The sequence below is a fragment of the Rhinatrema bivittatum genome, chromosome 4 (assembly GCF_901001135.1).
Source record: "Rhinatrema bivittatum chromosome 4, aRhiBiv1.1, whole genome shotgun sequence".
Taxonomy (NCBI): Eukaryota; Metazoa; Chordata; class Amphibia; order Gymnophiona; family Rhinatrematidae; genus Rhinatrema; species Rhinatrema bivittatum.
The window spans coordinates 212,123,889-212,149,170 of record NC_042618.1 but is presented as its reverse complement, the minus strand read 5'-3'; the positions used below and the strand labels follow the sequence as shown (position 1 = coordinate 212,149,170).

Here is a 25,282-nt window from a genome sequence, read left to right as displayed (position 1 = left end):
CCACCGGGATGTCAGTGGATGGAGGTTATGTCCCCCCTCAGAGGGAGCAGCGGGGTAGGAAAAAGAGAAGCAGTGCCCAACCATAGAGGGGTCCATGCCATCGCCAGCAAAGAAAGGAAGAGGCCGCTGGTGGATCCCATCCCACCGGCGGTGAAGAGAAGAGGCCATGTGGCTGCCGGGGAGGCGGCGAAGAGAAGAGGCCCATCTCTGCACCACTGGGCGAAATGAACCAGTATGTCATCTCTGCAGGTCTCAAGCAGTATTAAAAGCTTGCGAGGACAGCACGTTCTCTGTGCTGATCTTGCAATATACAAGTTCAGCATGAAGGAAGTGCTACAACCACGTTTTTTCAATACAGTGTGGCCTGCAGAGAGGAGCAGCAGCAGAGCAGCTTCAACAATGGATCGGTTTCTCCCCAGCACATGACAATGATGACAACAGCATCAGAGGAATAAGAGAGGATGTGAGGCTGCCATGTGTATATGTGTGAGAGAGAATGAATGGTTGCCTAGCTGGGGTCTGTATGTGTGTGTGTAAGAATGAATGGGTGCACGCCTGGGGATCTGTATGTGTATGTGAGAATGAATGGTTACCTGCTTGGGGGGCTGTGTATATGTGAGAATGAATAGGTGCTTTCTTGGGGGTCTGAGTGTGTGTGAAAGAGAATGAATGGGAGCATGTATATACGGGTGGATGAGAGCGCATTGTGTGTATTTATGTAGGTGATACAAAAAGAGTGCATGTGTGTGCAAACCCCCCCCCCACCACCACCACCACCACCCCCTTCTTGCTCTCTGCCTGCTAATCCCTGACAATCTCTGGGCATCTGGAAATAAAAAATTCCCAGGTATGGACAGCAGGAAATTTTTTTTTTAAATCCTTACTAGTTTTAATTATTGGGTATTATTTGATGTGTCTGTTTTGAAATGTTTTATGGGTGTTTGGAATATTTTTATATGATTGTTTAACTATTTGATGTTATTCTATTTGTTAATTGTGTTGAATTAATCTCTTTATTGAAATGGCTGTTCATGGACATTTAAGAGGGATACAACCTTCTCCCCCCCCCCCCCCCCCCTTTCACAAAGGGGGACTCCGGCCCTGTGCTCCAATAAGCACCAATAATGTGGCCCTTTTTTTAAAAAAAAGTTTGTTCTCCCTTGCACATAACACTCCTTATGTGTTGGAACCATCAAATTGCCCATGCTCAGATGACCACAGATCCTGCCTAGAATGGATAGACTATATTTTGTCTGGGCCTAAAGCATGGTAATTTTAAACAATATCTATACTTGCTGCAAATTTTTAACCTTTTGAATAGCTCCTTTTAGTTTTTTTCTAACATATTTCCTCTTTGATTATAGTCTCCCTTTTTACAGTTAAATACTATTGCAATATTTTTCCTTAGTATTCATCAGCCAGTGATTATGTCACATGCAATTACATTATAATCACTGTTGCCAAGCAGATCCACCGCCTTTCTCTCTTGCACCAGATCCTGCGTTCCGCTGATAACTAGATCCCTTTCTAGTTGGTTCCATGAAGCAGTCATTGATGGCAGCTAGGAATATACACTTCCCTTGTATGTCCTGATGTGACATTTACCCAATCAATACTTCGGTAATTTAAGTCTCCCATTATTATTATGTTGCCCATTTTACTAGCCAGTCTAATCTATAGTGTTTGGGTATTTTGGCACACACAGTACTTCTGAATATTAGGGTCTTCAAAAGATTTTACTGTTTCTTGAGTACATTCATGCCTCATAGATTCTCAGGTGTTTGACGTTTAGCTTCCATTGCTCAATGCACCTGAAGACTTCATATCTCCATGGCTGAGGGCTTAGAATATGCTTATAGGGTCTGAGAATAACTTTGTGATTTGTGGATCAGCAGAATATAAATTGTCTGAAATAAATAAATAAATAAATAAATAAATAAATAAAGCATTGCCTATGCTCTGGCTTCAATCCTCAAGACTGCTGGTTACTTAAGTACCCCGATTGTGCATTACTGCCTCAAGCATGGTTCCAGATCATGAGATAACTTGTATTGCTTATTTTGATCACATACATAGGAATTTGTATTGGTTCTGGTTTTATTCAACATTTATATAAGCAATATTGCCAAAGGACTATTGGGAAAGATTTGGAGTGTCAAAATAAAACTCCAAGAGGGAGACTCAGACAACATCAGGAAATATTTCTTCACAGAGAAGGTGGTGGAAGCATTGAATTCCCTTTTCCAGAAGAGGCAGTGCGGACAAAAATAGTAAACAAATTCGAAACGGCCTGGGATAAACACTGCAGATCTTTAAAGGCTAGAGGTTGAAAATGAAGAAAAGGGTGTATGGGAGTAACCTGCACAGAATGATAGTTACTACCCTTATCATAAGGCTTGGGGTTAATCTGCATGGAGTGGCAATTACTACCCTTAACAGAAATGTGCGAGTAAACTGCAAGGAGAGGGAGTTACTACCATAAAAAGCTTGCTGGGCAGATTTGATGGGACATTTGGTTTTTTTCTGTCATCATTACTATGTTACTATATTTGTCATTCTGCAGATAGTTATAGAAGTTATAGAAAAGTTGAGACGTGATTTAAGGAAGCCAGGTGACTGGCCTAGAGTTTGGCAACTAATATAAATATTGAATAAAACCAGAACACACAAATTCCTACCTATGTGATCAAAATAAGCAATACAAATGATCTCAAGATCTATGCTGCAACAGCAAGAGAAAATGTAGAAAAAAGGATTTGCATTCACAAATAAGCGGGGGAATAGCTTGCTTGTTGCCGCAGTTACTACCCCAAACCAAATAAGCCTGATACTTCACTTGGAATACATATCCAGCGCAGCTCACTGCTTCAACGGCAGGGGGAATGAAGAAAAGAGGATTTATATTCAGACAACAACCAACAAGGACTGAATTGCACAGGCTGGGTAAACAAATAAGAGTGGGAGTAGCTTGCTTATTGCAGCGGTTACTACCCCATACCAATTAAGTTAGATACTTTACTTCGATGCGGCTCCAACACTGCTCTCTGCATCAATGGCAGGGGAGAAGGAAATTGGAACCAAAAAGTTACCAATAAGGGCCAAGAGTAACAGATACGTCTGAGAAAAATAAGTGTGAAAGCTTGCTGGGCAGACTGGATGGGCCATTTGGTCTTCTTCTGCTGTCATTTCTATGTTTCTATAATATTTAATGCTAAAAATAAGAGGTCATGCATCCGGGTAGCAAAACCCTCAGAAAAAGTAAAACAAAATATGGGAAAAAGTTCTGTTGTGCAGTAACTGAGAGGGAACTGAGGGTTATCATATCAGACAGACAATCTAAAGGTGGCCATACATGTGACAACGCAGCAGCAAACCTAGAAGTATGCTATGGTGCATAAAGAAAGGAATAACCATCAGAAGTGATACTGCCTTTGCATAAATCTCTCGTGACACCTCGTTTAGGGGCCGATGCAATATCATGCCCGCAAAAAAAGTGCATCCAACCTGGACGCATGTTTTTTGAACATACGCACATCCCCTTCCTCTTGGGTGCTCGATGTAATACTCAAATGAGCTGGGGTGCTAAAAGGGATGTGCAATGGATAAACTGCATGTCCTTAGTGCATCCATGTCATTGAGCGCCCAGAAGAGGTGGCTGTGCGCAGGTAAGGAAAATGGGACAAATAGTTGTTCTCTAAAGACGCTACTTGTAAATATTTGATAAGCTCTGTTTTGCAAGTCCATGTGAACAAATCCCTGAAAATGCTTTGCTACTAAATTCTGTGTATACGACGAATATTTGATCCAGTCCCTCCCGAAGCAGTTTGTCTAAAACAGGGTCCGTGTCGGGGGACTGCTAATGTATTTCTTTAGCACTGAACTCTACCTTATCATACAACTATAATAAAACTTCCTGAGAACAACAAACTGGTGGAATTAAGTTCCGCAGGGTATTAACCTCCTCCCCCTCCCCCATATTGTACTGGTTGTCAGTCGCTGCCAAAAAGGGGCAGAAAGGACTCTCTTTAGCTCAGACCTTGTGCTTGAATCTTAGCCAAGAGGCCAAGAAGCACATGTTCCATCACTAGCAGGAAAAGGAAGGATGATGCAGCTGTGGATACTCACTGTCTTCTTCAGTCCTCTGCTCCACGTTTAGGCTGCGTACTTTGATCTTTTCTAGGGACCCCAGAGGTCTTCGTGGGTTCATCAGGCTGACGGCTGCAGTGCTCAGAAATCGGTTTGCACGGCCTAGGGTGGGGGAGCTCAGCCAGCTTGGTCTGGCCAGAGCATTACCAAGTACCATTGCAGGGCTGGGACGCTGATAGATGGAGAAAGGATGCATATATAGAGTTAGGGCACTGTACTGAGCAGATACCTAGTATGAATACCTGTGTGAATAAAAGGCTGGCTGTGCTGTTTTATTAATTGTGTGACCTACAGAGCTGACTCAGCTGTTTGTAACCCGTATATTATTTTCAATGCTGTGATTAATACCTGTGTGGCAGATGTTGCTGACTCCTCATCCTCATCCAGGTCATCCATGCTCACAGCCTGCAATTCTGCAGGGTCAATAATAATATTTGCCTTTGAAGCCAGGTCATCTGAGACAAACCGAATGTGAGTGAATAAAAGAAAAAGAGAGAAAGAAGAAAGATGAAAGATATTTTATCTCCTATTATTTTAAAACTATCAATTGTCAGTACATAGTGAAAAATATAAAATTTCTAGTTTACAATACAAAGATAAGCTTGGCTGCAGAGATCATTGTTCCATTGATTTTGAGACACGTTGCTACTGGACTAGTTTGGCAAAGTTTCACCAGCAAACACTGTGCTTTTATCTGTATTGAGACATTTCAGCTTAAGAAGATGCTACATAGTTGCCGATGAGTAACAAAATGAAATTCTTTTGAGACGATCGGGTCCATTGAAGCAGCGTAGCCGTCTGTTTTGCTTTGTGAAAGATTTGTTACATCATCTTTTTAAATTAGCTACAATAAGCTATAAAAGCAATTGCTCTATGATCACCCTCTAAGCAATATTGTAACATCATTCTCCAATACAGTCAGCATAGCAGAATTATCAAAATCCTATCTTAGTAGTATAATTCTTCACAGAAATAGAGAAAAACAAGGCTTGATTAAAGCAATTTTATAACAGCAATTATATTGAAATTTACAGTGTTGTTAAATAACTGTCTATAGACACGTATCCAATTTTATTAAAAACAAAAATTGAAGTTTGTGATAACAGTTAAAATTGAATTTAATAAAATAATTTTTATTAAAAATTAAAATTAGAGATTATAAGACCGATGATTAGACCAATTGGCCATAAGAAGTTTCTGTTAATTCAGATCTCCTGCCAATACTGAGGTCTTATCTCTATATAAAAATCTCTATATAAAAATCATTGTCACAGCACTAATTTATTGTTAATAGAGACAAACCTCATTTATTTATTCACTTTGTAGCCCAAGCTGATTCATATAGCTAGTTAATTTTTTCATTTTGAGTGTATACTAGTTATATCCCTAATTTTGTTGCTTGATATGATTGATGTTAACTGTGTTGGATATAAGCCTTCTAAGTTTATGTACTATAGTTGTGGGCTGTTGTTCCTTCTATGCCCTATTGTTCCTTTTTCTTCCCTAGGGCCTTTGTCAAGGTTTCTTCTTCTCAAATGGGGAAAGGGGGATGGAGTTGGGTGGTGGGCAAAGGAGTCTCTAGTGTCTTAGGTGATCTTATTAGGAGGGGTTTAGTATGATCAGTTTATGGGAAGAGGGGATTGGGGGTGGGGGGGAAAGATCTCGAATGGGCTGAGAATGTGTATACTCCATTTATCTGGGGGTTTTTTCCACGAGCAGATGGTGATCAACCGCCGGAGGGGTAGCCCTTGCTGGGATGGCCATCTCTCTTTCTAAGATGGTAATGTCTTGGTCAGTTCTTCCTATTTGTATATACTGATGGCTAGTCGGGGAACTGTTTTACTATCCTGGAATGTTTGTGGTATTAATTCCCCCATTAAAAGAGCAAAGATCCTACAGGCCTTGAAACAAAAAATCAGCGGACCTGGCTTTTTTTCAGGAAACTCACCTGACTGATGTGGAACATGCCAAATTACGCCAGGGATGGGTGGGGGCGGTTCATTTTGCATCTGCTGTTCTAAATCTGCAGGGGTGGCCATCTTAATTCGGAAGAATTTCCCATTTAAAGTCATGAACGAAATTAAAGACCCTAATGGTCGATACCTGATTCTAGAGACCGAACTTAATCAAGTCCCTATGGTGTTATGTTGCGCTTATGCCTCAAAGGCACATCTGGCCCCCTTTTTCCAAGCACTACATCAATTACTCCTTCCCTACATGGATCAGGTGTTGGTGGTCGGAGGGGACTTCAATGCCCTACGAGACCCTGGGTGGGATAGGACATCGGCAGCCTCCAATACGGGTATGCCCAGTAAGGGACTCCCGTCTCTTAGAAAATGCTTTACACCTGATCGATTCCTGGGAGAACACTTTACCCCTTTGAGAAAGACTTTACTTATTTCTCCAGGGTGCATGTGACCCAATCGCGTCTTGATATTTTCTGGTCAATGCACATTTCTTTTCCAAGTTCTCCTCTGCCGGGATTGGGGACATTATTCTCTCTGATCATGCTCAGATTTGGCTGGAGTTGACAGCAGCGCACACTTACCCTTCCATGAAGCAATGGCGCTATCCTTATTTTTTGGCAGAAGATAGTTCCTTCCAGGTATTTTTGAGGGAGAAGTGGGCGGATTTTGCAACACTGAATGCCCAACACAGTGAGGATCCTGTCTTGTTTTGGCACACTGCTAAGGGTGGTATTGCGGGGAGATGATATTTTTATCTGGCCTACCGGAAGAAATCTTTGGACAAAAGGCTTCTGTTACTTAGTGCACAGCTCCAGAAGGCTAAAAGGGACTGCTTGCTCTGCAGTCTCCTCATCATAGAGCATCCTATGTCACTACAAACGGCAATCAATTCCCTTTCACATCAGCGGGCGAAAAAGAGTGTCCTGTATTATCAGTTTCAGTTGTACAAATTTGGGAATAAGTCAGGGAAAATGATGGCTAATTTGATCAAGTCGGCCAGGGGTTCTCGTCATATTCCAGCTCTTAGGTCCGCAGGGGGCCAAGTGGTTAACAATACACCTGTCATTTTGGCGTCCTTTCATAAATATTACTCTTCTCTTTATGAGTCTGAAGGTTGGAACCCTGACACTTGGGATGCGTTTTTGGAATGCTTTAAACTTCCCTCCATAACCTTGGAACAGCAGTGTTTGAACGAGCCCATTAAGACTGAGGAGGTGCGATTGGCGATTCACGGCTCCAAGAAATTAAAAGCTCCAGGACCCAATGGATTTGGCTCAGAGTTTTACAAATGCCTTGTGGAACCTCTTACTGACCTTCTCCCTTTGGTGTTTAACGCCTTGAAAGACCGGGGGTCTTTTCCCCCTCATGGAAATAAGGTCCTTGTGACTCTCATTCCAAAGCTGGGAAAGATCTACTGTCACCGGCCGCATATCATCCTATCTGCTTGTTAAACATCGATCATAAACTTTTGGCTAAAATCTTGGCGGATCGGTTGGGGGGGACATCTTACCGCATTTAGTTAAACCAGGTCAGGTGGGCTTTGTTAAGCGTCGTTATGACTTCACGAATATCCGGTGGGTCACTGCAGCAATGGCGCTATGTCAATGCTCAGATATCTCCTACCTTATGGTAAGCTTAGATGCCGAGAAAGTCTTTGACCGGGTGAAGTGGGGTTATATGTTTTGGCTGCTCAACTTAATGGGGTTTGGGGGAGGGGGGTTTCAGGCCATTCAGCTTCTCTACCATGACCCAGCTGTCTCTCTTTAGGTGAATGGGATGTTGTCCTCCCCTTGTCAAGTGTTACGAGGCACGCATCAGGGTTGTCCACTGTCCCCCCTGCTCTTTTTACTCACCATAGAGCCCCTGCTACTGGCAATACAGGAGTCACCTCTCATCCGCGGTGTGCAGTTCCACTCCCAGACTCAGAGGGAATTTTCAAATATGCTGCTTTTGCAGATGTTTTAGTTTTTCTCACCTCCCACCAACATTCGTTGCCGATCCTTCTGGAACTGTTTCAGGCCTTTGGCACTTTCTCCGGTTTGCAAATTAATTGGGACAAGTCGGAAGCATTGGCCTATCAGCCGCTCTTAAATAGTACTGGAGTGGTCCCTTTCCTTTACAGTCGCCCAGAAATTACATTAAATATCTTGGGATCCATCTGTCCACCGACTTGACAGCCATCTATTCTCTCAATATATCTGGATTACTCACATTTACGCGCAACAAATTGTATCATTGGAGAGAACTCCCTTTATCTCTGGGGGGGGGGGGGGCGGTATCAATCTGTTTAAATTGATTATCCTGCCTAAGTGGCTGTATGTGTTGCAGAATTTTCCGCTCTCCCTTAAGCGCAGCAACCTGGGGACGTTCGATAAAATACTGCGTGTTTTTCTATGGAAGGGAAGGAAGGCACGAATCCCGTTGTTGTGGCTAAAGTTGAAATGGGGATCTGATGGGATGGGAGCACCGGATCTCTTACGCTATAATATTGCAGTTAACTTGCGTGTCCTTCGAGATTGGGTTTTGGGGGAATCTATTTTCATGAACCTCCTGGCCGAAAACACATTAGTGGCCCTGCTGGACCTTAAATTTGTGCTTATGGGCCCCCAGCAGGCTCTCCCGAGTGCATTGATCCAGGACCAGTTAATAGCGCCGATTAGGAAGGCATGGCGGTTTTTGACTAAGCAGCTAAGCATCCCCACATTATGCGCGTATTTGTTACCCATAATGGGGAACCCTGAATTTTCTCCTGGCTCTCACTCCCTTAGTTTCTGAGAATGGCGACTGAAGGGCATTATTCAGTTGGGTCATGTGTTGGATGCCAAGGGCACGATGCTCTCATTTGCGGAGCTCAGAGATCTCTATGGGCTAACCAGTGGTCACCTGTTTGGTTATTTTCAAGTACGTCACTACATAAAAACTCTTTGCCACCCTCCACTAGGTTGCCCTGCCATTTTCAGGCCCTTGATAAGTTTCTTTCAGCTTGAGCACCAGCGTGCGCCATCTCTATCAACATTTTATCAGGGGCTGCTGCGAGGTCTCGCTAAGGACATGTATCTCACATCAGTGGAACGCTGGGGGCGTGATGGGCTTTTCACAGTGCCTGTAGCTACCTTTACTGCTTGTATGAAGATTTTGACCAAGGGTACTGGTAATATGTACTACAGAGAAATGCAATTCAAATTTCTGAGGAGAGCATATGTTACCCCGCAACTAGCTTTTCATGCTAAATTGACTCCAACAGTGACATGTTGCACTGCCATTCATCTTTAGGGACTTTGTCCCACACGTTTTGGGCCTGCCCTTGCATTCAAATTTACTGGGGTAAGATTGTGAGCTATTTGCAGCGTCTTTTGGATATCCATCTCCCAGTTTTCCTTATATGCTCTTATTTGATTGCATTCCCTGACCGTTTGTTCGGGGTCTGGGCCCGTGCCTGTTTTTAAAAAAAAGAAGCAGCTATGGGGAAGAAGGTCATCTTACTTAATTGGCGAGAGCCGGATCCCTCTTCTTTCTGGGCCTGGCACATCCATCTCCACTGCATGATGCAAATGGACAATTTGGCTTTGAAGTGTGCCCGCAGCATCATCATCGGTTTTTACAAATCTGGGATGCAGCTCTGCCACATCGTTCCAGAAGCTTGGTACTTAATGACTGACTGAAGATCGTGATGGACGGTATTCCTGCTCGTGGATAGTCTGTGGACTGCTTGGAGGAAGTATACAGATGTGGACTGTGTGGAGGATGGGGGAGCTATCACTGGTGGGAGGGGTAGAAAGGGGGATGGTGTTTTACCCTAAATTTTGTCTTGCGATCGGGGATGTATAAGAAATACTGCATCTCTGGTTTCTGTTTGGTCTACCAAGTTGTGTCTGTTCAATAAAACCGTTTTACACTAACACCTAAGTGCATCATAATTTGCCTTTTATAGCCAATATTTCCAATTGAAAGGCTAAATTGATAACTAATTCTGCTACTTTGCATCATACTCTATGTTATGTAATATATTGTTTGTATTTTAATAATGTATGCAATGTTGTAAACCACTATGAATGCTACTCGAATTCCAGTCTATAAAACATTAAAATAAATACATACATAAATACATAAGACCACTGATCATTTTAGTAGCCACTCTCTGGACAGACTTCAACCAGTTTATATCCTTTTGAAGGTGCCGGTTCCAAAATTATACAGAGTATTCCAAATGAGGTCTCACCAGGGACCATTACAGAGGCAATATCATTTCCCTTTTTCTGCTAACCCTTAATGATTATCAGATATAATCATCCCTAGGTTGCACTTCTATGCTTAAAAGAATTTTATCCCCAATACTGTACCTTTACCTAGGGATTTTGCATCCTAAATGCATAACTCTGCATTTTTTTTTAGCATTAAATCTTAGCTGCTGGACCCTAGAGCATTCTTCAAGCTTCGCAAGATGCCTCCTCATATATTCCACACCTTTTTGGCTATCTACCCTGTTGCAGATTTTGGAACCATTGGCAAAAAGACAAACCTTTCCCAAAAATCCTTCTGCAATGTTGCTCACGAAAATGTTGAAAAGAACCAGTCCAAGAACTTTACTTCCTTGAATTTCTAGCTTTGACCTTCACGTAATATTTACATTAAACCAATGCATCTCTCAAGATTACTGTTTGTGGGGCCACCCAAGTGGCTCAGTAATAGTGTGGTACACTGTCATATGGATCTCCGAGTCAGGTCTTCCGCCTCCTTTTTGAAATAAGGTGTGTCTGCCTCTATTGTCCCTCCCAATGCAGCCCCCTCCTGCAAAACACGGACCGTGTTGGGGAACTGATTTTAATGTCACTGATCTATATTTTGAAGCCTTGAATAAATATGGTACATTTGAACTCTTATGTTCTGTCCAGAAAGTTCTATAAAGGAAGGAATTCAAGAAATTGCCATGCTGGGTCAGACCAAGGGTCCATCAAGCCCAGCATCCTGTTTCCAACAGAGGCCAAACCAGGCCACAAGAACCTGGCAATTACCCAAACATTAAGAAGATCCCATGCTACTGATGCAATTAATAGCAGTGGCTATTCCCTAAGTAAACTTGGCTAATAGGCGTTAATGGACTTCTCCTCCAAACACTTATCCAAATCTTTTTTTTAACCCAGCTACACTAACTGCACTAACCACATCCTCTGGCAACAAATTCCAGAGCTTTATTGTGTGTTGAGTGAAAAACAATTTTCTCCGATTAGTCTTAAACGTGCTACTTGCTAACTTCATGGAATGCCCCCTAGTCCTATTATTCGAAAGTGTAAATAACTGATTCACATCTGCTCGTTCAAGACCTCTCATGATCTTAAAGACCTCTATCATATCCCCCCTCAGCCATCTCTTCTCCAAGCTGAACAGCCCTAACCTCTTCAGCCTTTCCTCATAGGGGAACTGTTTCATCCCCTTTACCATTTTGGTTGCCCTTTTCTGTACCTTCTCCATTGCAACTATATCTTTTTTGAGATGTGGCGATCAGAATTGTAAACAGAATTCAAGGTGCGGTCTCACCATGGAGTGATATAGAGACATTATGACATTTTCCGTTTTATTAACCATTCCCTTCCTAATAATTCCTAACATTCTGTTTGCTTTTTAGACTACTGCAGCACACTGAGCCGATGATTTTAAAGTATTATCCACTATGATGCCTAGATCTTTTTCCTGGGTGGTAGCTCCTAACATGGAACCTAACATCATGTAACTACAGCAAGGGTTATTTTTCCCTATATGCAACACCTTGCACTTGTCCACATTAAATTTCATCTGCCATTTGGATGCCCAATCTTCCAGCCTTGCAAGGTCCTCCTGTAATGTATCACAATCCGCTTATGATTTAACTACTCTGAATAATTTTGTATCATCCGCAAATTTGATTACCTCACTCGTCGTATTCCTTTCCAGATCATTTATTTATTTATTTTGGAGCTTTTATATACCGAGGTTTAGCAATTAGCCTTCACCCCGGTTTACAGTAAAACAAATTATTACAATGAACAGGACATGGAACATAAAGTGGCAGAGATTACATCGAACTGTTAGAAGAATATCATAGAACAAATCTTAAACACTTGAACAAGGTTACATCGTGATTAACTAAACTTTAACGGCAACAAGAACTGGGAAACGGGTTTCTAGAAAAAAACAGGACTAGAGCAAAGCAATATGAGAGAAGGTGGGAGGACGGGAGAAATGGATCGCTGCATTATACGGTTGGCATGTTAAGGGGATTGAGAGGAGAAGAGCGGAGAAGGGGGGGAGGGAGGGGAGGGCATTAGGCGCTCTTAGTGTGTTCATTCTGTATGGGAGTTGCTGGTGGAGGGGTTATGATGTTTAGCCCACGCCATCTCTGAATGTTTGGCTAAATAACCAGGTTTTCAGTTCTTTTTTGAAGGATTTGCTGTCGATTATTGAGTTTAGGTATTGTGGTAAGGAGTTCCATATGATTGGACCTGCAATTGAGAAGGCTCTGTTTCTCGTGCTCGTGAGCTACGCCGATGGAAGTGAGGGTATGTCCAGGAGTAATTTGCTGGTAGTTCTGGTGTATCGTTGAGGTTTGTGTTGATGGATCATGTTTTTGAGTGTGGTGTTCTCCGTTTTGTATAAGGCGTTGTGCACTATAGTAAGGGTTTGAATTCGATTCTCTGTTCGATTGGGAGCCAGTGAAGATTTTTTAAAACAGGGGTGATGTGTTCCGATTTTTTTTTGCCTGTTAGGACTCTGGCTGCGGCATTTTCCAGCAGTTGGAGTGGTTTTAGGGTAGATTTGGGAAGACCTAACAGGAGCGAGTTGCAATAGTCAAGGCTGTTGAAAATCAGTGATTGTAGTAGTGTTCGGAATTCCTGATGGTGGAGAAGAGGTTTTAGATGATTTCGGACGTGCAGTTTGTAGAATCCTTCTTTGGTTTTGGTTGCAATGTTCTTTAAGTTGAGATCTTTGTCAATCCATATGCCGAAGTTTTTTGTATCATTTTTTTATCAGGATGTTAATGTTGTCAATTATAAGGGAGTGTGTATTGATAGTTTGTTCTGATACATTTCTTCCTATGCAGATGCATTCTGTTTTATTCATGTTTAGGCACAGTTTCAGTTGGTTTAGCATGTTTCTAATTGATGTTAGGTGGTTTGCTGCGGTGGAGAGTGCCTCTTCTAGTGTGTTGGAAATTGGGATGATGAACTGGATGTCATCAGCAATCATATAGTAAGTTATTCTGAGACTGGAGATGAGGTGGCATAGAGGGAGAAGATATATGTTGAAGAGGGTTGCGGATAGGGCGGACCCTTGCGGTATGCCGGTTTCGAGGGGAAAGGGGTTTGATGAGTTGCTGTTCATGGAGACCTTGAAGAATCTGTTCTGTAGGTAAGAGGAGAACCAGTTGAGGGTACTTCCTGTGAGGCCGATGTTAGCAAGTCTTGATAGTAGGCTTTTGTGGTCAACTGTGTCAAAAGCCGCAGATAGGTCAAGAAGTATTAGAAGATGGTTTATTTTGTTGTCGAGTCCTCTTAGGATTTCATTCGAGAGGTTGACGAGTAGTGTTTCTGTACTGCAATTTTTTCTGAATCCATGTTGTGCATCGTGTAGAATTTTGTTGTTTTCAAGGTGTTCGTTTAGTTGAGACAGAGCTGCCTTCTCGGTCAACTTAGCAAGTAGAGGAAGGTTTGAGATCGGACGGTAGTTATTCAGGTCTTTGGGGTCTAGGTTCTTCTTTTTTAGAATTGGAGTTATGGTTGCAGTTTTTAGTACGGTTGGCAGCTCACCTTCTTCGAGTGATTTGTTGACGATGGCGGCTATGGTTGGGGCGATGATATGAGCCATATCTTTTAGGTTACGTGTAGGGATGGTGTCCAGGTCATGACGAGCAGGGTTGAACAATGTGGCGAGTTCTTGGGGTATATATAAGAACTCGCGTGTATATGTAAGAACTCGCCACATTCTTCAACCCTGCTCGTCATGACCTGGACACCATCCCTACACGTAATGGCCTTTGGCCATGAAAATCCAAATACAATACATCTACCGGTTCACCTTCATCCATATGTTATTAACCCCTTCAAAAAACTGAAGCAGATTTGTTAGGCAAGACTTCCCTTGGGTAAATCCATGTTGACTGTGTTTCATTAAACCATGTCTTTCTACATGCTCTACGATTTTGATCTTGAGAATAGTTTCCACTATTTTTCCCGGCATTGAAGTTAGGCTCACTGGTCTATAGTTACCCGGATAGTTACCCAGATCGCCCCTGGATACAGTATCTTGAACCTTAAGCACACATTTTATTTTTGCTGTCACAGCAAATGTGTACTTCATGCTTCTCACATTTGAGTTCCTTTGTGAAATGATATAAGGGGTGTCTGCCTCTATTGTCCCTCTCGATGCAGCCCCTTTAGTGAAACTGTGTCGGATGGATTTAGGGCCCATGATACAAGGTTCCAGAAAGAGCCCTGGTGCATGGCTCCTATCTCAGAATCATTGATATAATGACCAGGGAAGGAACAGTGGAAGGATGGGCCTATTAAAATAGGGGGAAACCCCCCAGGTAGTTGTGAATAAAGGCTCATGGTACCAGAATCCCAGGACTGGTTTCAACTGAGCTAGAAGAAAGAGGGGAATGGAAGAACTACTGGGCTAAAAAAAAAAGAAAAATAAGTATCACTTTATCTTTTTTGTCTATTGATATTTATTTCCATGCATAAAAGAGGAACAGAAGATGAAAAATGGAACAGGATACATAGGGAACAAAAAGGTTTCTGAGAAACAGTTAAAACAATAGAAACTAAAATGTTTGAAAATATTGTTAAAACAAATACAGCACATGGTAAAAAATATAAATTTATAGGGACCTTACCGGGAAGAATGATGAGTGAGAAGAAATCCTGCTGCCTACACTGCTCAGAATATACCTTTAAACCCAGAAAATTTTGCTCTTAAATGCTCAAGCAAAGTTTAGTTTCCCTGCCCGGAAGAAAAGGAATCTGTTGAGGGGAACCGAAGCAAAGAAGAGTGGAGCAGATCTTCCCATCTGCACTATTTCAGTGTCTGCTTCTGACCTTTTCTGTCTTCTACCCCTGTCAATGTCACTGTAAGCATCTCCTGCTTTTCCAAGTCCAAACTATCCCCTTAATTCTACCCCTCTAGTCAGCATGGCTATACTCACTCCCGGAGTATTTTCTTTTCTTAACATCAGAAAAGTGGCTCAGAGGCAGAAAGGGGTCAGGGGAAAGGAAAATAGGAATGAGGAGACAGTTATAGAAAGAAGAAAGGTACGACCACCACAGACAAACCCTGAATGGCCTCAGGCTCATCACAGGACTCAAAAGATAGGTCTCTTTCCTCGTGTTCCCTCTCAGCTCTCATTTCTTCCACCTTCTCCATCTCTCATACGTCAGCCTACCTCCCTCTCTCTCTTTGCCCTCTCCCTACCAATTTCTCTCACCTCCTTCCTCACTTACCAGTAGACTCAAAACTTCAATTTCAGATTTAATTACATAAGCATAAATTGTAGAATGACCCTTTTATGTTATGCAAAATATAGAGATATATAACAAAATGACCAAATGCTTCAGTCCAAAGGCCATTTTTAAAAAATCACTAATAAATTCAATAGCTCTCTAGAATTAGAGCATCAGAACATAAGGGATAAGCAATTCAGGGGACCCAGGAGATATGTTCCTTAGTAAGACCATGGCAAGAATAATGACTGTGACACACGAGCATAGGCTGCAGTCCCTTGGCTAAAGAGGACTCACCTGTAAGAAAAACTACCCATGAGAAGAGTGAAAGAGCCTTTCTGCTCTCATTCCCATCTCTCAGTTTATCATACAGCTATATGGGTTTGATGGTGTCCAGAAGCCATGGTGACACCAGCAGGAGAGAAAGAGCAATAGAAACAGGGTCACAGAGATAATATAGAACAATGCCTCTGTATAGCTTTCCATGAGAACATATTGCAACCAGGTGCAGGTTGGGCTGTGCAGAAGTAGAGCTGGTGGCAACTGCTGTGGCCCAATGTCATGGAGGAATAAAGCCAGTGGTAGCTGATAAAACCCTAAGGCTGTGCAGAAGCAGAGTTGGTGGTGGCAGCTGGTGCAGCTATGAGACCATGGAGGAGTTGAGCCAGCAGCAGCTACTGTGACTCTACGCTGTATAGGACAGAATGCAGGTGTGCTCCAGAGAGGGAAGGAAGGGGAAGAGAGTATAAAGAGAGGTAATGGAAGTAGAAAACCAAAAAGGAAAAAGCAAAAGGAGAGCAACAAAGTTGAGATCAATAAAGGTGAAAAGAAAAGGTGAATATGAGTGGGCTGGCTCTCTGGGCTTATGCCACAAATTCCCATTTTCTAGAGTTCGGAGGAGGAAGTATTTGGGTTTTCTGCAGTGCGGGCTGCGGTTCTCTTTGTATCTCCATGTATTATCTGTTCCTGTGCTGTGTACAGGGTTGTTGGTCTCCTGGGGACAGGGGTGGGGTTAGGGAGTGGATAGTTAGGATGTGTGGCTTGAAAGTTAAGATGGATGAATGATGGCTGGAAGTGTTGGGTTGTCTGTGAGTGAGTTAGTGGATGAATGGAGGTGCTTTCATTGGTTTAAAAATGAAGATTGCAGGCTGGTGATTCTGTCAGAGCAGTGGGGAGGACATGACAGTTGTTTCAATTTTCTAACTGAATACTCGGTCTCTGGTTTTGCCTTGTATTTGTATGCTAATGTTCTGCCTATGAGCTGCATATCTTCTTAATAAAAATGATTCTGCTAAAAAAAAAAAAAAAAAAAAAAAAAAAAGGTGAATATGTTGAGGGAGGGCAGAAAAGAGGAGATGAAGCGATGGACACAGCTGGGAAATAGGTTACAGGAATCACATGCACTACAACCACTATGTGGCCAAGAATGACCAGGGCCAACCTAGCTGCCACTTAGCCCTGTTGAAGGAGAGACCATATTAGGCCCATGAACTATGTGGCCCTCTCGACAGACAAATATTTTCTCCTAAAGCAAGCCTATCCAGACTCCTATGAACTGAATCCTTTGAGATGGAAAAGGATTTGACTTGACAAAGCTAACCAGAAAACCCCAGGACACGAGGAGCCAAATAATCTGCTCGAGGAACTCCAGAATTCCTGTCAGAGATGGACCTATCCCCAACCAATCATCCATATACAGGAATATACAGACTCCCTGTTAAAACCATACAGCCACCACTGCAAGGCTTTTTGTAACACTCTCAGGGGTACTGAAGTGCTCCACCTCAACAACAGTGATGGCACCTTGCATATGCTCTGCGCCCAACAATACCCAATCCAGTTAAAACAGCTCAGCACCAAGGATAAGCTCAGCATCAAGGATGTGCTCTGTGCCATGAAGGATAATGGCACCTGTGCCAAGGAGGCCATTATTCATTTTGCATCAAGGAGGGCTCCACCTTGGCAGGGTCCTGCACTGACTGAACTGACTTTCATTTTGATACCAAGGGAGATGGGTCCAGAGGTGATCCTGTATGCTGCTTAGGCACTCTTCTTATTGCCTCTACCAATGTGTCAGTGATGTACATTCAGCACCCACAAATACAGGCCTTGAAATTTATTTTTTTTTTTAATTAGAGCGGAAACGTTCTGTTGAGGGGCTGTTGACAGCAGCAAAAAAACAAGAGATGCAATAAGGCAAAGGAGGCCAAAAATGATCCAAAATCAAAAAAAATATGAGAAACTGGAAAACATCCACATAGTGTTCCTTGAAAAAGAAAGACTGTGGGTTCACGAGGCAGTGTGCAAATACTCAAAATCTTTACTGAGCTGTGAAAGCTGGATCTGTGTCAGCGCCATCGGATGTCATTCACGTGTTATGGCTAATTCATGCCTGCTTGTCAACAGAAAAAGAGGGGGGGAAACAGAGTATAAAGGGAAAGCTCAACACGGGTCCTAGACAGAGTAAAGAGAAACTTGCCAGATTTTATCATCCATGAAACAACCAGCAGGTTCGACTCAACAACACTCCTAATCCACAAAACAGGGAGAGGAGCTGCACACCATTCATGAAGAAGATGGGGAGGATTAAGAAATGGATTGGAGAAGTTAAAAAAAAAAAGTAAATACCGTAGTTGAGGGGGGGGGGGGGGGGGGGTCTGGGATACCTGTCATATTTAAAAATATAAATAATCCAGGAAGTCAGGGCATACATCCCATCCTTTATATTTAAAGGATGGATTGAGCATTTATAGGTATACATATAAAACCTCTTTCCCTCTCTGAACCTAGAATTATTACACAAGAGGTATTTTTGCATATCATAGATGGGTTGGCAAGGAGCACTTCCATTTCTGTGTCATGGGCCCATAATTACTTAATCCAGCAGTGAGGGAGACAGCAGTTCAGGTGTCTCAGAAGCTAGGCTCCTTCCAAGCTGAATTCTCAAGCCAATGTCAACATCCAATTAGTGGTGTTCCTCCATTCTGCAAAATCTAAAGTTTATCACTGCACCTGAGTTACTATTAAATCCCTTATACTAAGACCTCACCTTTAAGGGTTTTCTTCAAGTGTGACAGAAGTCCCCCAAGCCTCTGAAGGTCAAAGTAATCCACCTTGCCATTATAGAATAACTGAGGAGGAACATAGGCATCTGAGGAACAAAACAGAATACAACAAAAAAAAAAAGTAATATACGGTAGGAGATTTGTAATAGTCCACATACATTTGCACACATACTTTACATCAATTTTCAATATTTCACGTTTCATGATACTTCAAAGCAGATTACATTCAAGTACTGTAGGTATTTCCCTGTCCCCAGAGGATTTACAATCTAAGGACCTGATTTACCAAGCATTTCGCTCATAGACACAGAATGGGAGAAAAGTCTTAATAAATCGGGTCCTACGTTTGTACCTGAAACTATGGAGAGTGAAGTCACTTGTCCAAGGTCACAAGGTGTGTGAGTGGGATTTGAACCCTGGCTTCCCTAGTTTGCAGCCTGCTGCTCTGACCACTATGCTACTCCTCGTCTTTCAAAGGGAAAAGAATGCAATTACTTCATTTTGAAAGTTAGCCCACCAAAACTACTCTCATACAATTACACCAGCTAATTTGCATGCAAAAAAAGCAAAAATATGTGCATAAATGCAAGCTCCTCCCCAATCCCACCCCAGGAACACCTCTGCTCTCTGTGGGTAAACGTACGCACATACTTGCCATATGCACAATGAGTTTATCTACTCTTTGGACAGGCAATTTTATAACACACCATTTCCACAGAAATGCCTTTGAAAATGATTTTTCCTATGACAGTGGAACAGAACCTGATGTCTTATCTCTCATCTTGAAATAAAACTCCTCTCTTAAAATAGTAAACAGATTAGTAGATTTATGGGATTGAAAAAGAACTAGAAGACCTGTAGGGACCTTCATTTTCAGTTTTTATTGTTCTTTATTTTTCCCAGGGAATTTATCAGGGTTTATTACAAGAACAAAAACAGGAGAAAATCAGATGAAAAAAGGACTCATTTTTCCAGATAAATATCGAAGTTTATTTTGGTTGACAGAAGCCAAGACAATACAGTATTAAAAAGGTGCTTCTAGTGGATATGGCCTGCTTCAAATGCAATCATGGCACCAGACAGCTGGCACTTTGGCTGCTTTGGGGGTGAGGAGGTGGGACTTGAAACATGGTATGGGCGGCACTGAAAGGCAAGGGATTTCACTGGTAGGGATTGGAAATTGAAACACAGCATGTGCTATGGCCTACACTGACTTCCAGCAGTGGTGGGAGGCCTTAAAACATTGTATCCACAGCTCTGAAGCAGCTTTTTAATCATCCTAAAATTATGCTGAATATCTGTTTAAACCGATTGTCATCTTTGGAAAAATCCATAAGAAATTGCCATACTGGTTCAGAACTCTTGTTTATGTTGACTACCCATCCTAGGCTTTCCAGAAGGGCTATAACTGTTGGTTGCCCGGTGGCTCTCCTCCGGTGACTTCGCCCTGATCAGCCAGTCGTCCAGGTAGGGATGGACGAGAATTCCTTCCTTCCTGAGTGCCGCCGCCACTACTACTATGACCTTGGTAAAGATCCGCGGCGCGGTGGCTAACCCGAAGGGTAAAGCCCGGAACTGGAAGTGCTGATTCAGGACTTTGAAGCGTAAATAGCGCTGGTGATCCCAATGAATTGGGATATGTAAATAGGCTTCCGACAGATCTAGGGAGGTGAGAAACTCCCCTGGTTGTACTGAATTCCTGACAGACCGTAGACTTTCCATGCGAAAGCTGGGGACCCGTAGGTGTCGGTTGACTGACTTGAGGTCCAGGACGGGCCTGAAAGTGCCCTCCTTCTTGGGTACTATGAAATAAATGGAATGCTGACCAGAATTCATCTCTCCTGCAGATACTGGGATTATGGCTTTTAGGGCCAGTAGCCTCTGTAAGGTCACTTCTAGTGCCGCTGTCTTGAGCAGTGAACAAGGAGATTCCACAAACTTGTTCAGCGGAAGCTGAAGAAAATCCAGGTAATATCCTTCCAGGATGATGGCGAGGACCCACTGGTCCGAAGTAATCTTGACCCACCTGCGGTAGAAGAGGGTTAGCCTGCCCCCTATGGCTGCTACCCTCGGATGGGTCGGCTGATTGTCATTGTGGGTTGCGGCCGGGACCGGAACCCGAGCCGGTTCTCTTCTTATTGTGCTTAGCCCGAAAGGGCTGGTTCCTGGCCCGAGAACGAGGTGCTTGATAGCGAGCCCTGTATGGGTGGAAGCGCTGAGAGTTTCTACCTCTGGACGGTCTAGAATGCTGGCTCCTCCTCGACCTGTCTTCTGGTAGACGGGGTAATGGAGAGGCACCCCATCTATTAGCCCAATTCTCGAGATCGCTGCCGAACAATAGGGAACCCTTAAAGGGCATTCTTGTGAGGCGTGTCTTGGAGGAAGAGTCGGCCGCCCAATGGCGTAGCCAAAGCTGTCTTCTGGCTGCCACTGAAGATGATACTCCCTTGGCTGCCTTACGGACGAGGTCGGAGGCTGCATCAGTTAGGAATGCGAGAGCTGACTCCATGTCTTCTCCCGGGGTGTTGTTTCTAGCTTGCGATAAACAGGAACGCGTCACCACGGTACAGCAGGTCGCGATTCGTAGGGGGACATGGCTGCTACCTCAAAGGCTTGTTTCAGAATGGTGTCCATGTGCCGGTCCTGTGCATCCTTGAGGGCCGCTCCCCCTTCCACCGGAATGGTGGTGCGCTTCACAATTGCATTAACTATGGCGTCTACCTTGGGGCACGCCAGCAGCTCCTTGGACGCCGGGTCCAGAGGGTACATGCCTGACAAGGCCCGACCCCCTTTAAATGATGCCTCCGGCGCTTTCCATTCCAGATCGATTAGCTGCTGTGCTGCTCGTAGGAGGGGAAAGTGGTGAGCCGGTTGGCGGAGGCCCTCTAACAGGGGGTTCATCTTGGGGTCCCCTGGGGCATCCTGTCCCAGAATGGCCAGTTCTGATAGGCAGTGGGAGACCAGGCCTGGAAGATCCTCTTTCTGAAAGAAGCGTCTCATAGTCCGATAAGGTTCTATCTCCAAGGGAAGTTCACCCTCCTCGGGGGGCTCCTCATCTTCCACAGAAAAATCCGAATCCCCATAATTGGGGCTGTCAGGTGGCGAGTGCCCATGCCTAGGTCTCGAGGGTCCAGGGGCCGGATCATCCAGAACAGAAAAACCCATTTGAGGAGCAGACTGCATCTGGACAAAGGCGTGAATCCCCTTAAATAATTCCACCCAGGAGAGCGAGGCCGGATCTGGCCTTAGGGGCACCAGGTCTCTTGGGTTCCCTGGCTGCTCGCCGCGGCCTGCTAAGTCCGGAGTGTTCCCTGAGGAACCGCTGGGCTGGGACCGGTCCTGGCCCGGAACTCCCATGGCCTCCTCACATTGGGCACATAGTGAGTCTGCTTCCTCGCTCTGTGTGGCTCTGAGGTTGCATGCTGAGCAGAGGCTTAGAGCTCTTATGCCTGATTCTGGAGGTGCCGGCTCTGCGGACGCATGAGCTCTCTTCTGCTCCATTTCGCCTTTCACTTCCTCCCAGCCAGAGTAAGATACGTGTCGCCTAAGGATGTGCGCTTATCAAAGTGCGCTTAACAGCCTGCGCTCCAGAACGGGCGTCTTACTATGAGCAGGCGCCTTATCAATGTGCGCTTATGAACGGGCGTCTTACTATGAGCGGGCGCCTTATCAATGTGCGCCTATGAGCGGGCGCCTTATCAATGTGCGCCTATAAACGAGCGTCTTATCAACGTGCGTGCGCTAAACAACGCGCGCCTATCGCGTGCGCTAAACAACGCGCGCCTATCGCGTGCGCTAAACAACGCGCGCCTATCGCGTGCGCTAAACAACGTGTGCCTATCGCGTGCGCTAAACAACGTGTGCCTATCGCGTGCGCTTTGCTATGTACCGGGCGCCTATCGTGTGCGCCAACAACGTGCGCCTAGATGGTGAAGGCGAGTAGAGCAAAACGGCAACCTCCTAAGCGGGGCTGCCTCGTAGGCAGGCCCAGTCAATCCACACTTCCTCGGAGACCAATAAAGACGTACGCCTTACCTTGTCTTCGGCGCTTCCCGGCTGCGACCCGGGCGGTCTCCGGCTGCGGGGAGAGAGGGTAGATACCCTACACCGCCGCGCTCGAGGAAGGGCACCCGCTGCCTCTAGGCCGCGCCCGAACTAGTCTCGCTCGGGGGCCAAGTCCACGCCGGGACCGAGGCCGCCTCTAGGCCGCGCCCGAACTCGTCTCGCTCGGGGGCCAAGCCGCGACCGAGCCCTTCTCACTCGGGGGCTAGGACCCAGCCGCGAACCGGCCACCGGACCGAGGCTCCTACCTCCGAGGGACCACGGAAGTCAGCTCGGGAAACTCAAGCGGGTGAGTGACCGCCTGGTATCACCACAGGAGTGCAGGGCTTGTCTTCAGTAGGTTTCTTCTAGGAATTTAGTCGTTGAAAATTTGGAAACACGCTCAGCGAGCGTGAGGTAACTTCAAACTGCTTTGGAGACGGAAATTACTGATTTGCTACACTTCCTGTGGGGGTATATGTACCCGTGCTGACGTCAGATCCGTCTCCAACTGCTAGCACGAGCACACTATACCCATTTGTTTTGAGTCCATCTGCTATACGCTAGGAAATTTCATTTTTTAGTTCCTTCAGTACCCTAGGATGCATACCATCCGGTCCAGGTGATTTGCTACTCTTTAGTTTGTCAAGCTGGCCTACTATAACTTCCAGGTTCACAGTGATTTCGTTCAGTTCATCTTACTCATCACCCCTGAAAACCATCTCCAGAACTGGTATCTCCTCAACATTCTCATTAGTAAACACGGAAGCAAATAATTCATTTAGTCTTTCTGCAATGGCCTTATCTTCCCAGAAGACAGTATGATGAGGGGAAAAAGACAGATAAAAATGTAAGGGCTAGGGGCTCAATTTAAATATCTGAGTATGTGACTTTGAAAGTTTTATATGTATTTTAATTTAGTTGTCTGAGTGTGCTTTATAGAGTTTCTTCTCAGGCCTGCCACAACTCAAGAAGCAAACTTCAAGGTGCGTCAAAATCCCCCTCTGCTACCATTGCCCAAAACCTCACTCTGGCCCTCTTGCTGCAGCAGCTCCCTAGCTCTTCACTGCCACCCTCTGCAACCATGGATCAGTCTGTGGGCAGTGGCATATTCACAACATCTTTGATGCCTCCTGTTCTTCCTGGATACACTTCCAAAGTGAAAGGAAGAGATGGAGGGGGCACATGACAGCTCAAGGTTCCTGCATTCAGACAACTGACAATCGTCCAGTGTATGTTTGAGGAGCTGAACAGATGTGTTAAAAATGGAGGTGGCACATCCAAAATTTCTGGTTTTCAAATTCAGCCAAAATATTCCCATTTTCTTCCAATGAGTCAAATTTCTTGACTTTCTGTCCCATCTTTGCAGTTATTTATGTGCTTTTATATACTGAAGTTTAGCTAGATGCCTTCACTCCGGTTACAGGTAAAACAACGTATTACAAGAGAATATAATCAGTGCGACAATATATATGTCTAACAATATAACTGGTGAGGCGTGACACATGATTTAACACTATATCTGGTGCTACAATATATATGTACATTTTGCCCCCAGAATGACAGACAGACACAGCCCTTGTTTACATAAATCTTTACAACATTTCATATGTTGGAAATATGAAAACTTTACTGTTATTGCTCACTGTGGAACAGGTACTTGATGTTATAAGCATTAGTGTCACTGCAGGAGTGGTTAGTATCATTATTTGTATAGCACCTAGCACAAGTACACAGCAGTCTACAGAAACACAATGGATAATCCTTATGCCTTGATTATAATCTAGTAAAGACAAACAGACAAGAAACACAACAAAAAACAAAATATGAGGTTCTGAGTTAAAACAATGAAGCCATGATAGGGAAGAAGTAAATCAGGGTGTTGTAGGATTGAGGAAGGGGAAACTGAGGGAAGTAGGAAGTAATGAGCCTCTTCAGAGTTTTTAAGAAAACATTTGGTAAGTGGCTTCTTTATACTGTACAGTATTACCTTCACTGTAGACTGCTGTCAAACTCTTAGTCTTAAACTCATCCCAGCAACGTCTGAGGGCTGTGATAAGGCGATGCAAGAAGCATACCATGTACTCCGGAGGACACAGCACTGTTGGATTCTGGCAAGATAGAGGTCCAAAGACAAGAGTAAAGAATACAGCACAGCTCAAAACAAATTCCTCATATTCTCTCCACTTATAATATATCACAGTCCTTTAAAAGCATTCAGACTTACCAGGAGATAGCACAATACAGATCATTTTAACAATGGCCAGTGTCATCACAATCTTTGCAACTGTTAGACTACAATAAACCACAATAGCTGAATGCATGTTGATACTAGGGGTCAATTTAGAGGCAATGACTGAAAAAGAGTTTAAGTAAGGAACTTGGTACCAAGCTATATTTGGTGTAATACAGCCCAGGATTTTGTACAAATATTGGGTGTCTGCAATCACATATGCATAATTATTAATCAAACATCACTTCACTTTCATTATTAACCCCCTAGCTTTACACATTCATACATAACACAAAAAGCTAAAAGTTGGCACTAGTCCAGGTCTGAGATTTAATGCCAAAATTAAATTGATTTTTT

At 43.9% G+C, this 25,282-nt stretch overlaps 1 protein-coding gene across 2 annotated transcripts in view; it reads right to left on the bottom strand.

Annotated features, from left to right (window-relative positions):
- Positions 1-25,282, bottom strand: part of RNF123 (ring finger protein 123) — a 454,378-nt gene that overhangs the window by 267,601 nt on the left and 161,495 nt on the right. For both annotated transcript variants that reach the window (XM_029599662.1, XM_029599663.1), the window contains exons 20-23: positions 24,683-24,803; positions 18,636-18,737; positions 4,495-4,601; positions 4,126-4,318 (exon numbers count right to left, since the gene is read on the bottom strand). In XM_029599662.1, the coding sequence (XP_029455522.1) occupies positions 4,126-4,318; positions 4,495-4,601; positions 18,636-18,737; positions 24,683-24,803 (523 nt within the window). The remainder of the gene's footprint in view (positions 1-4,125; positions 4,319-4,494; positions 4,602-18,635; positions 18,738-24,682; positions 24,804-25,282) is intronic.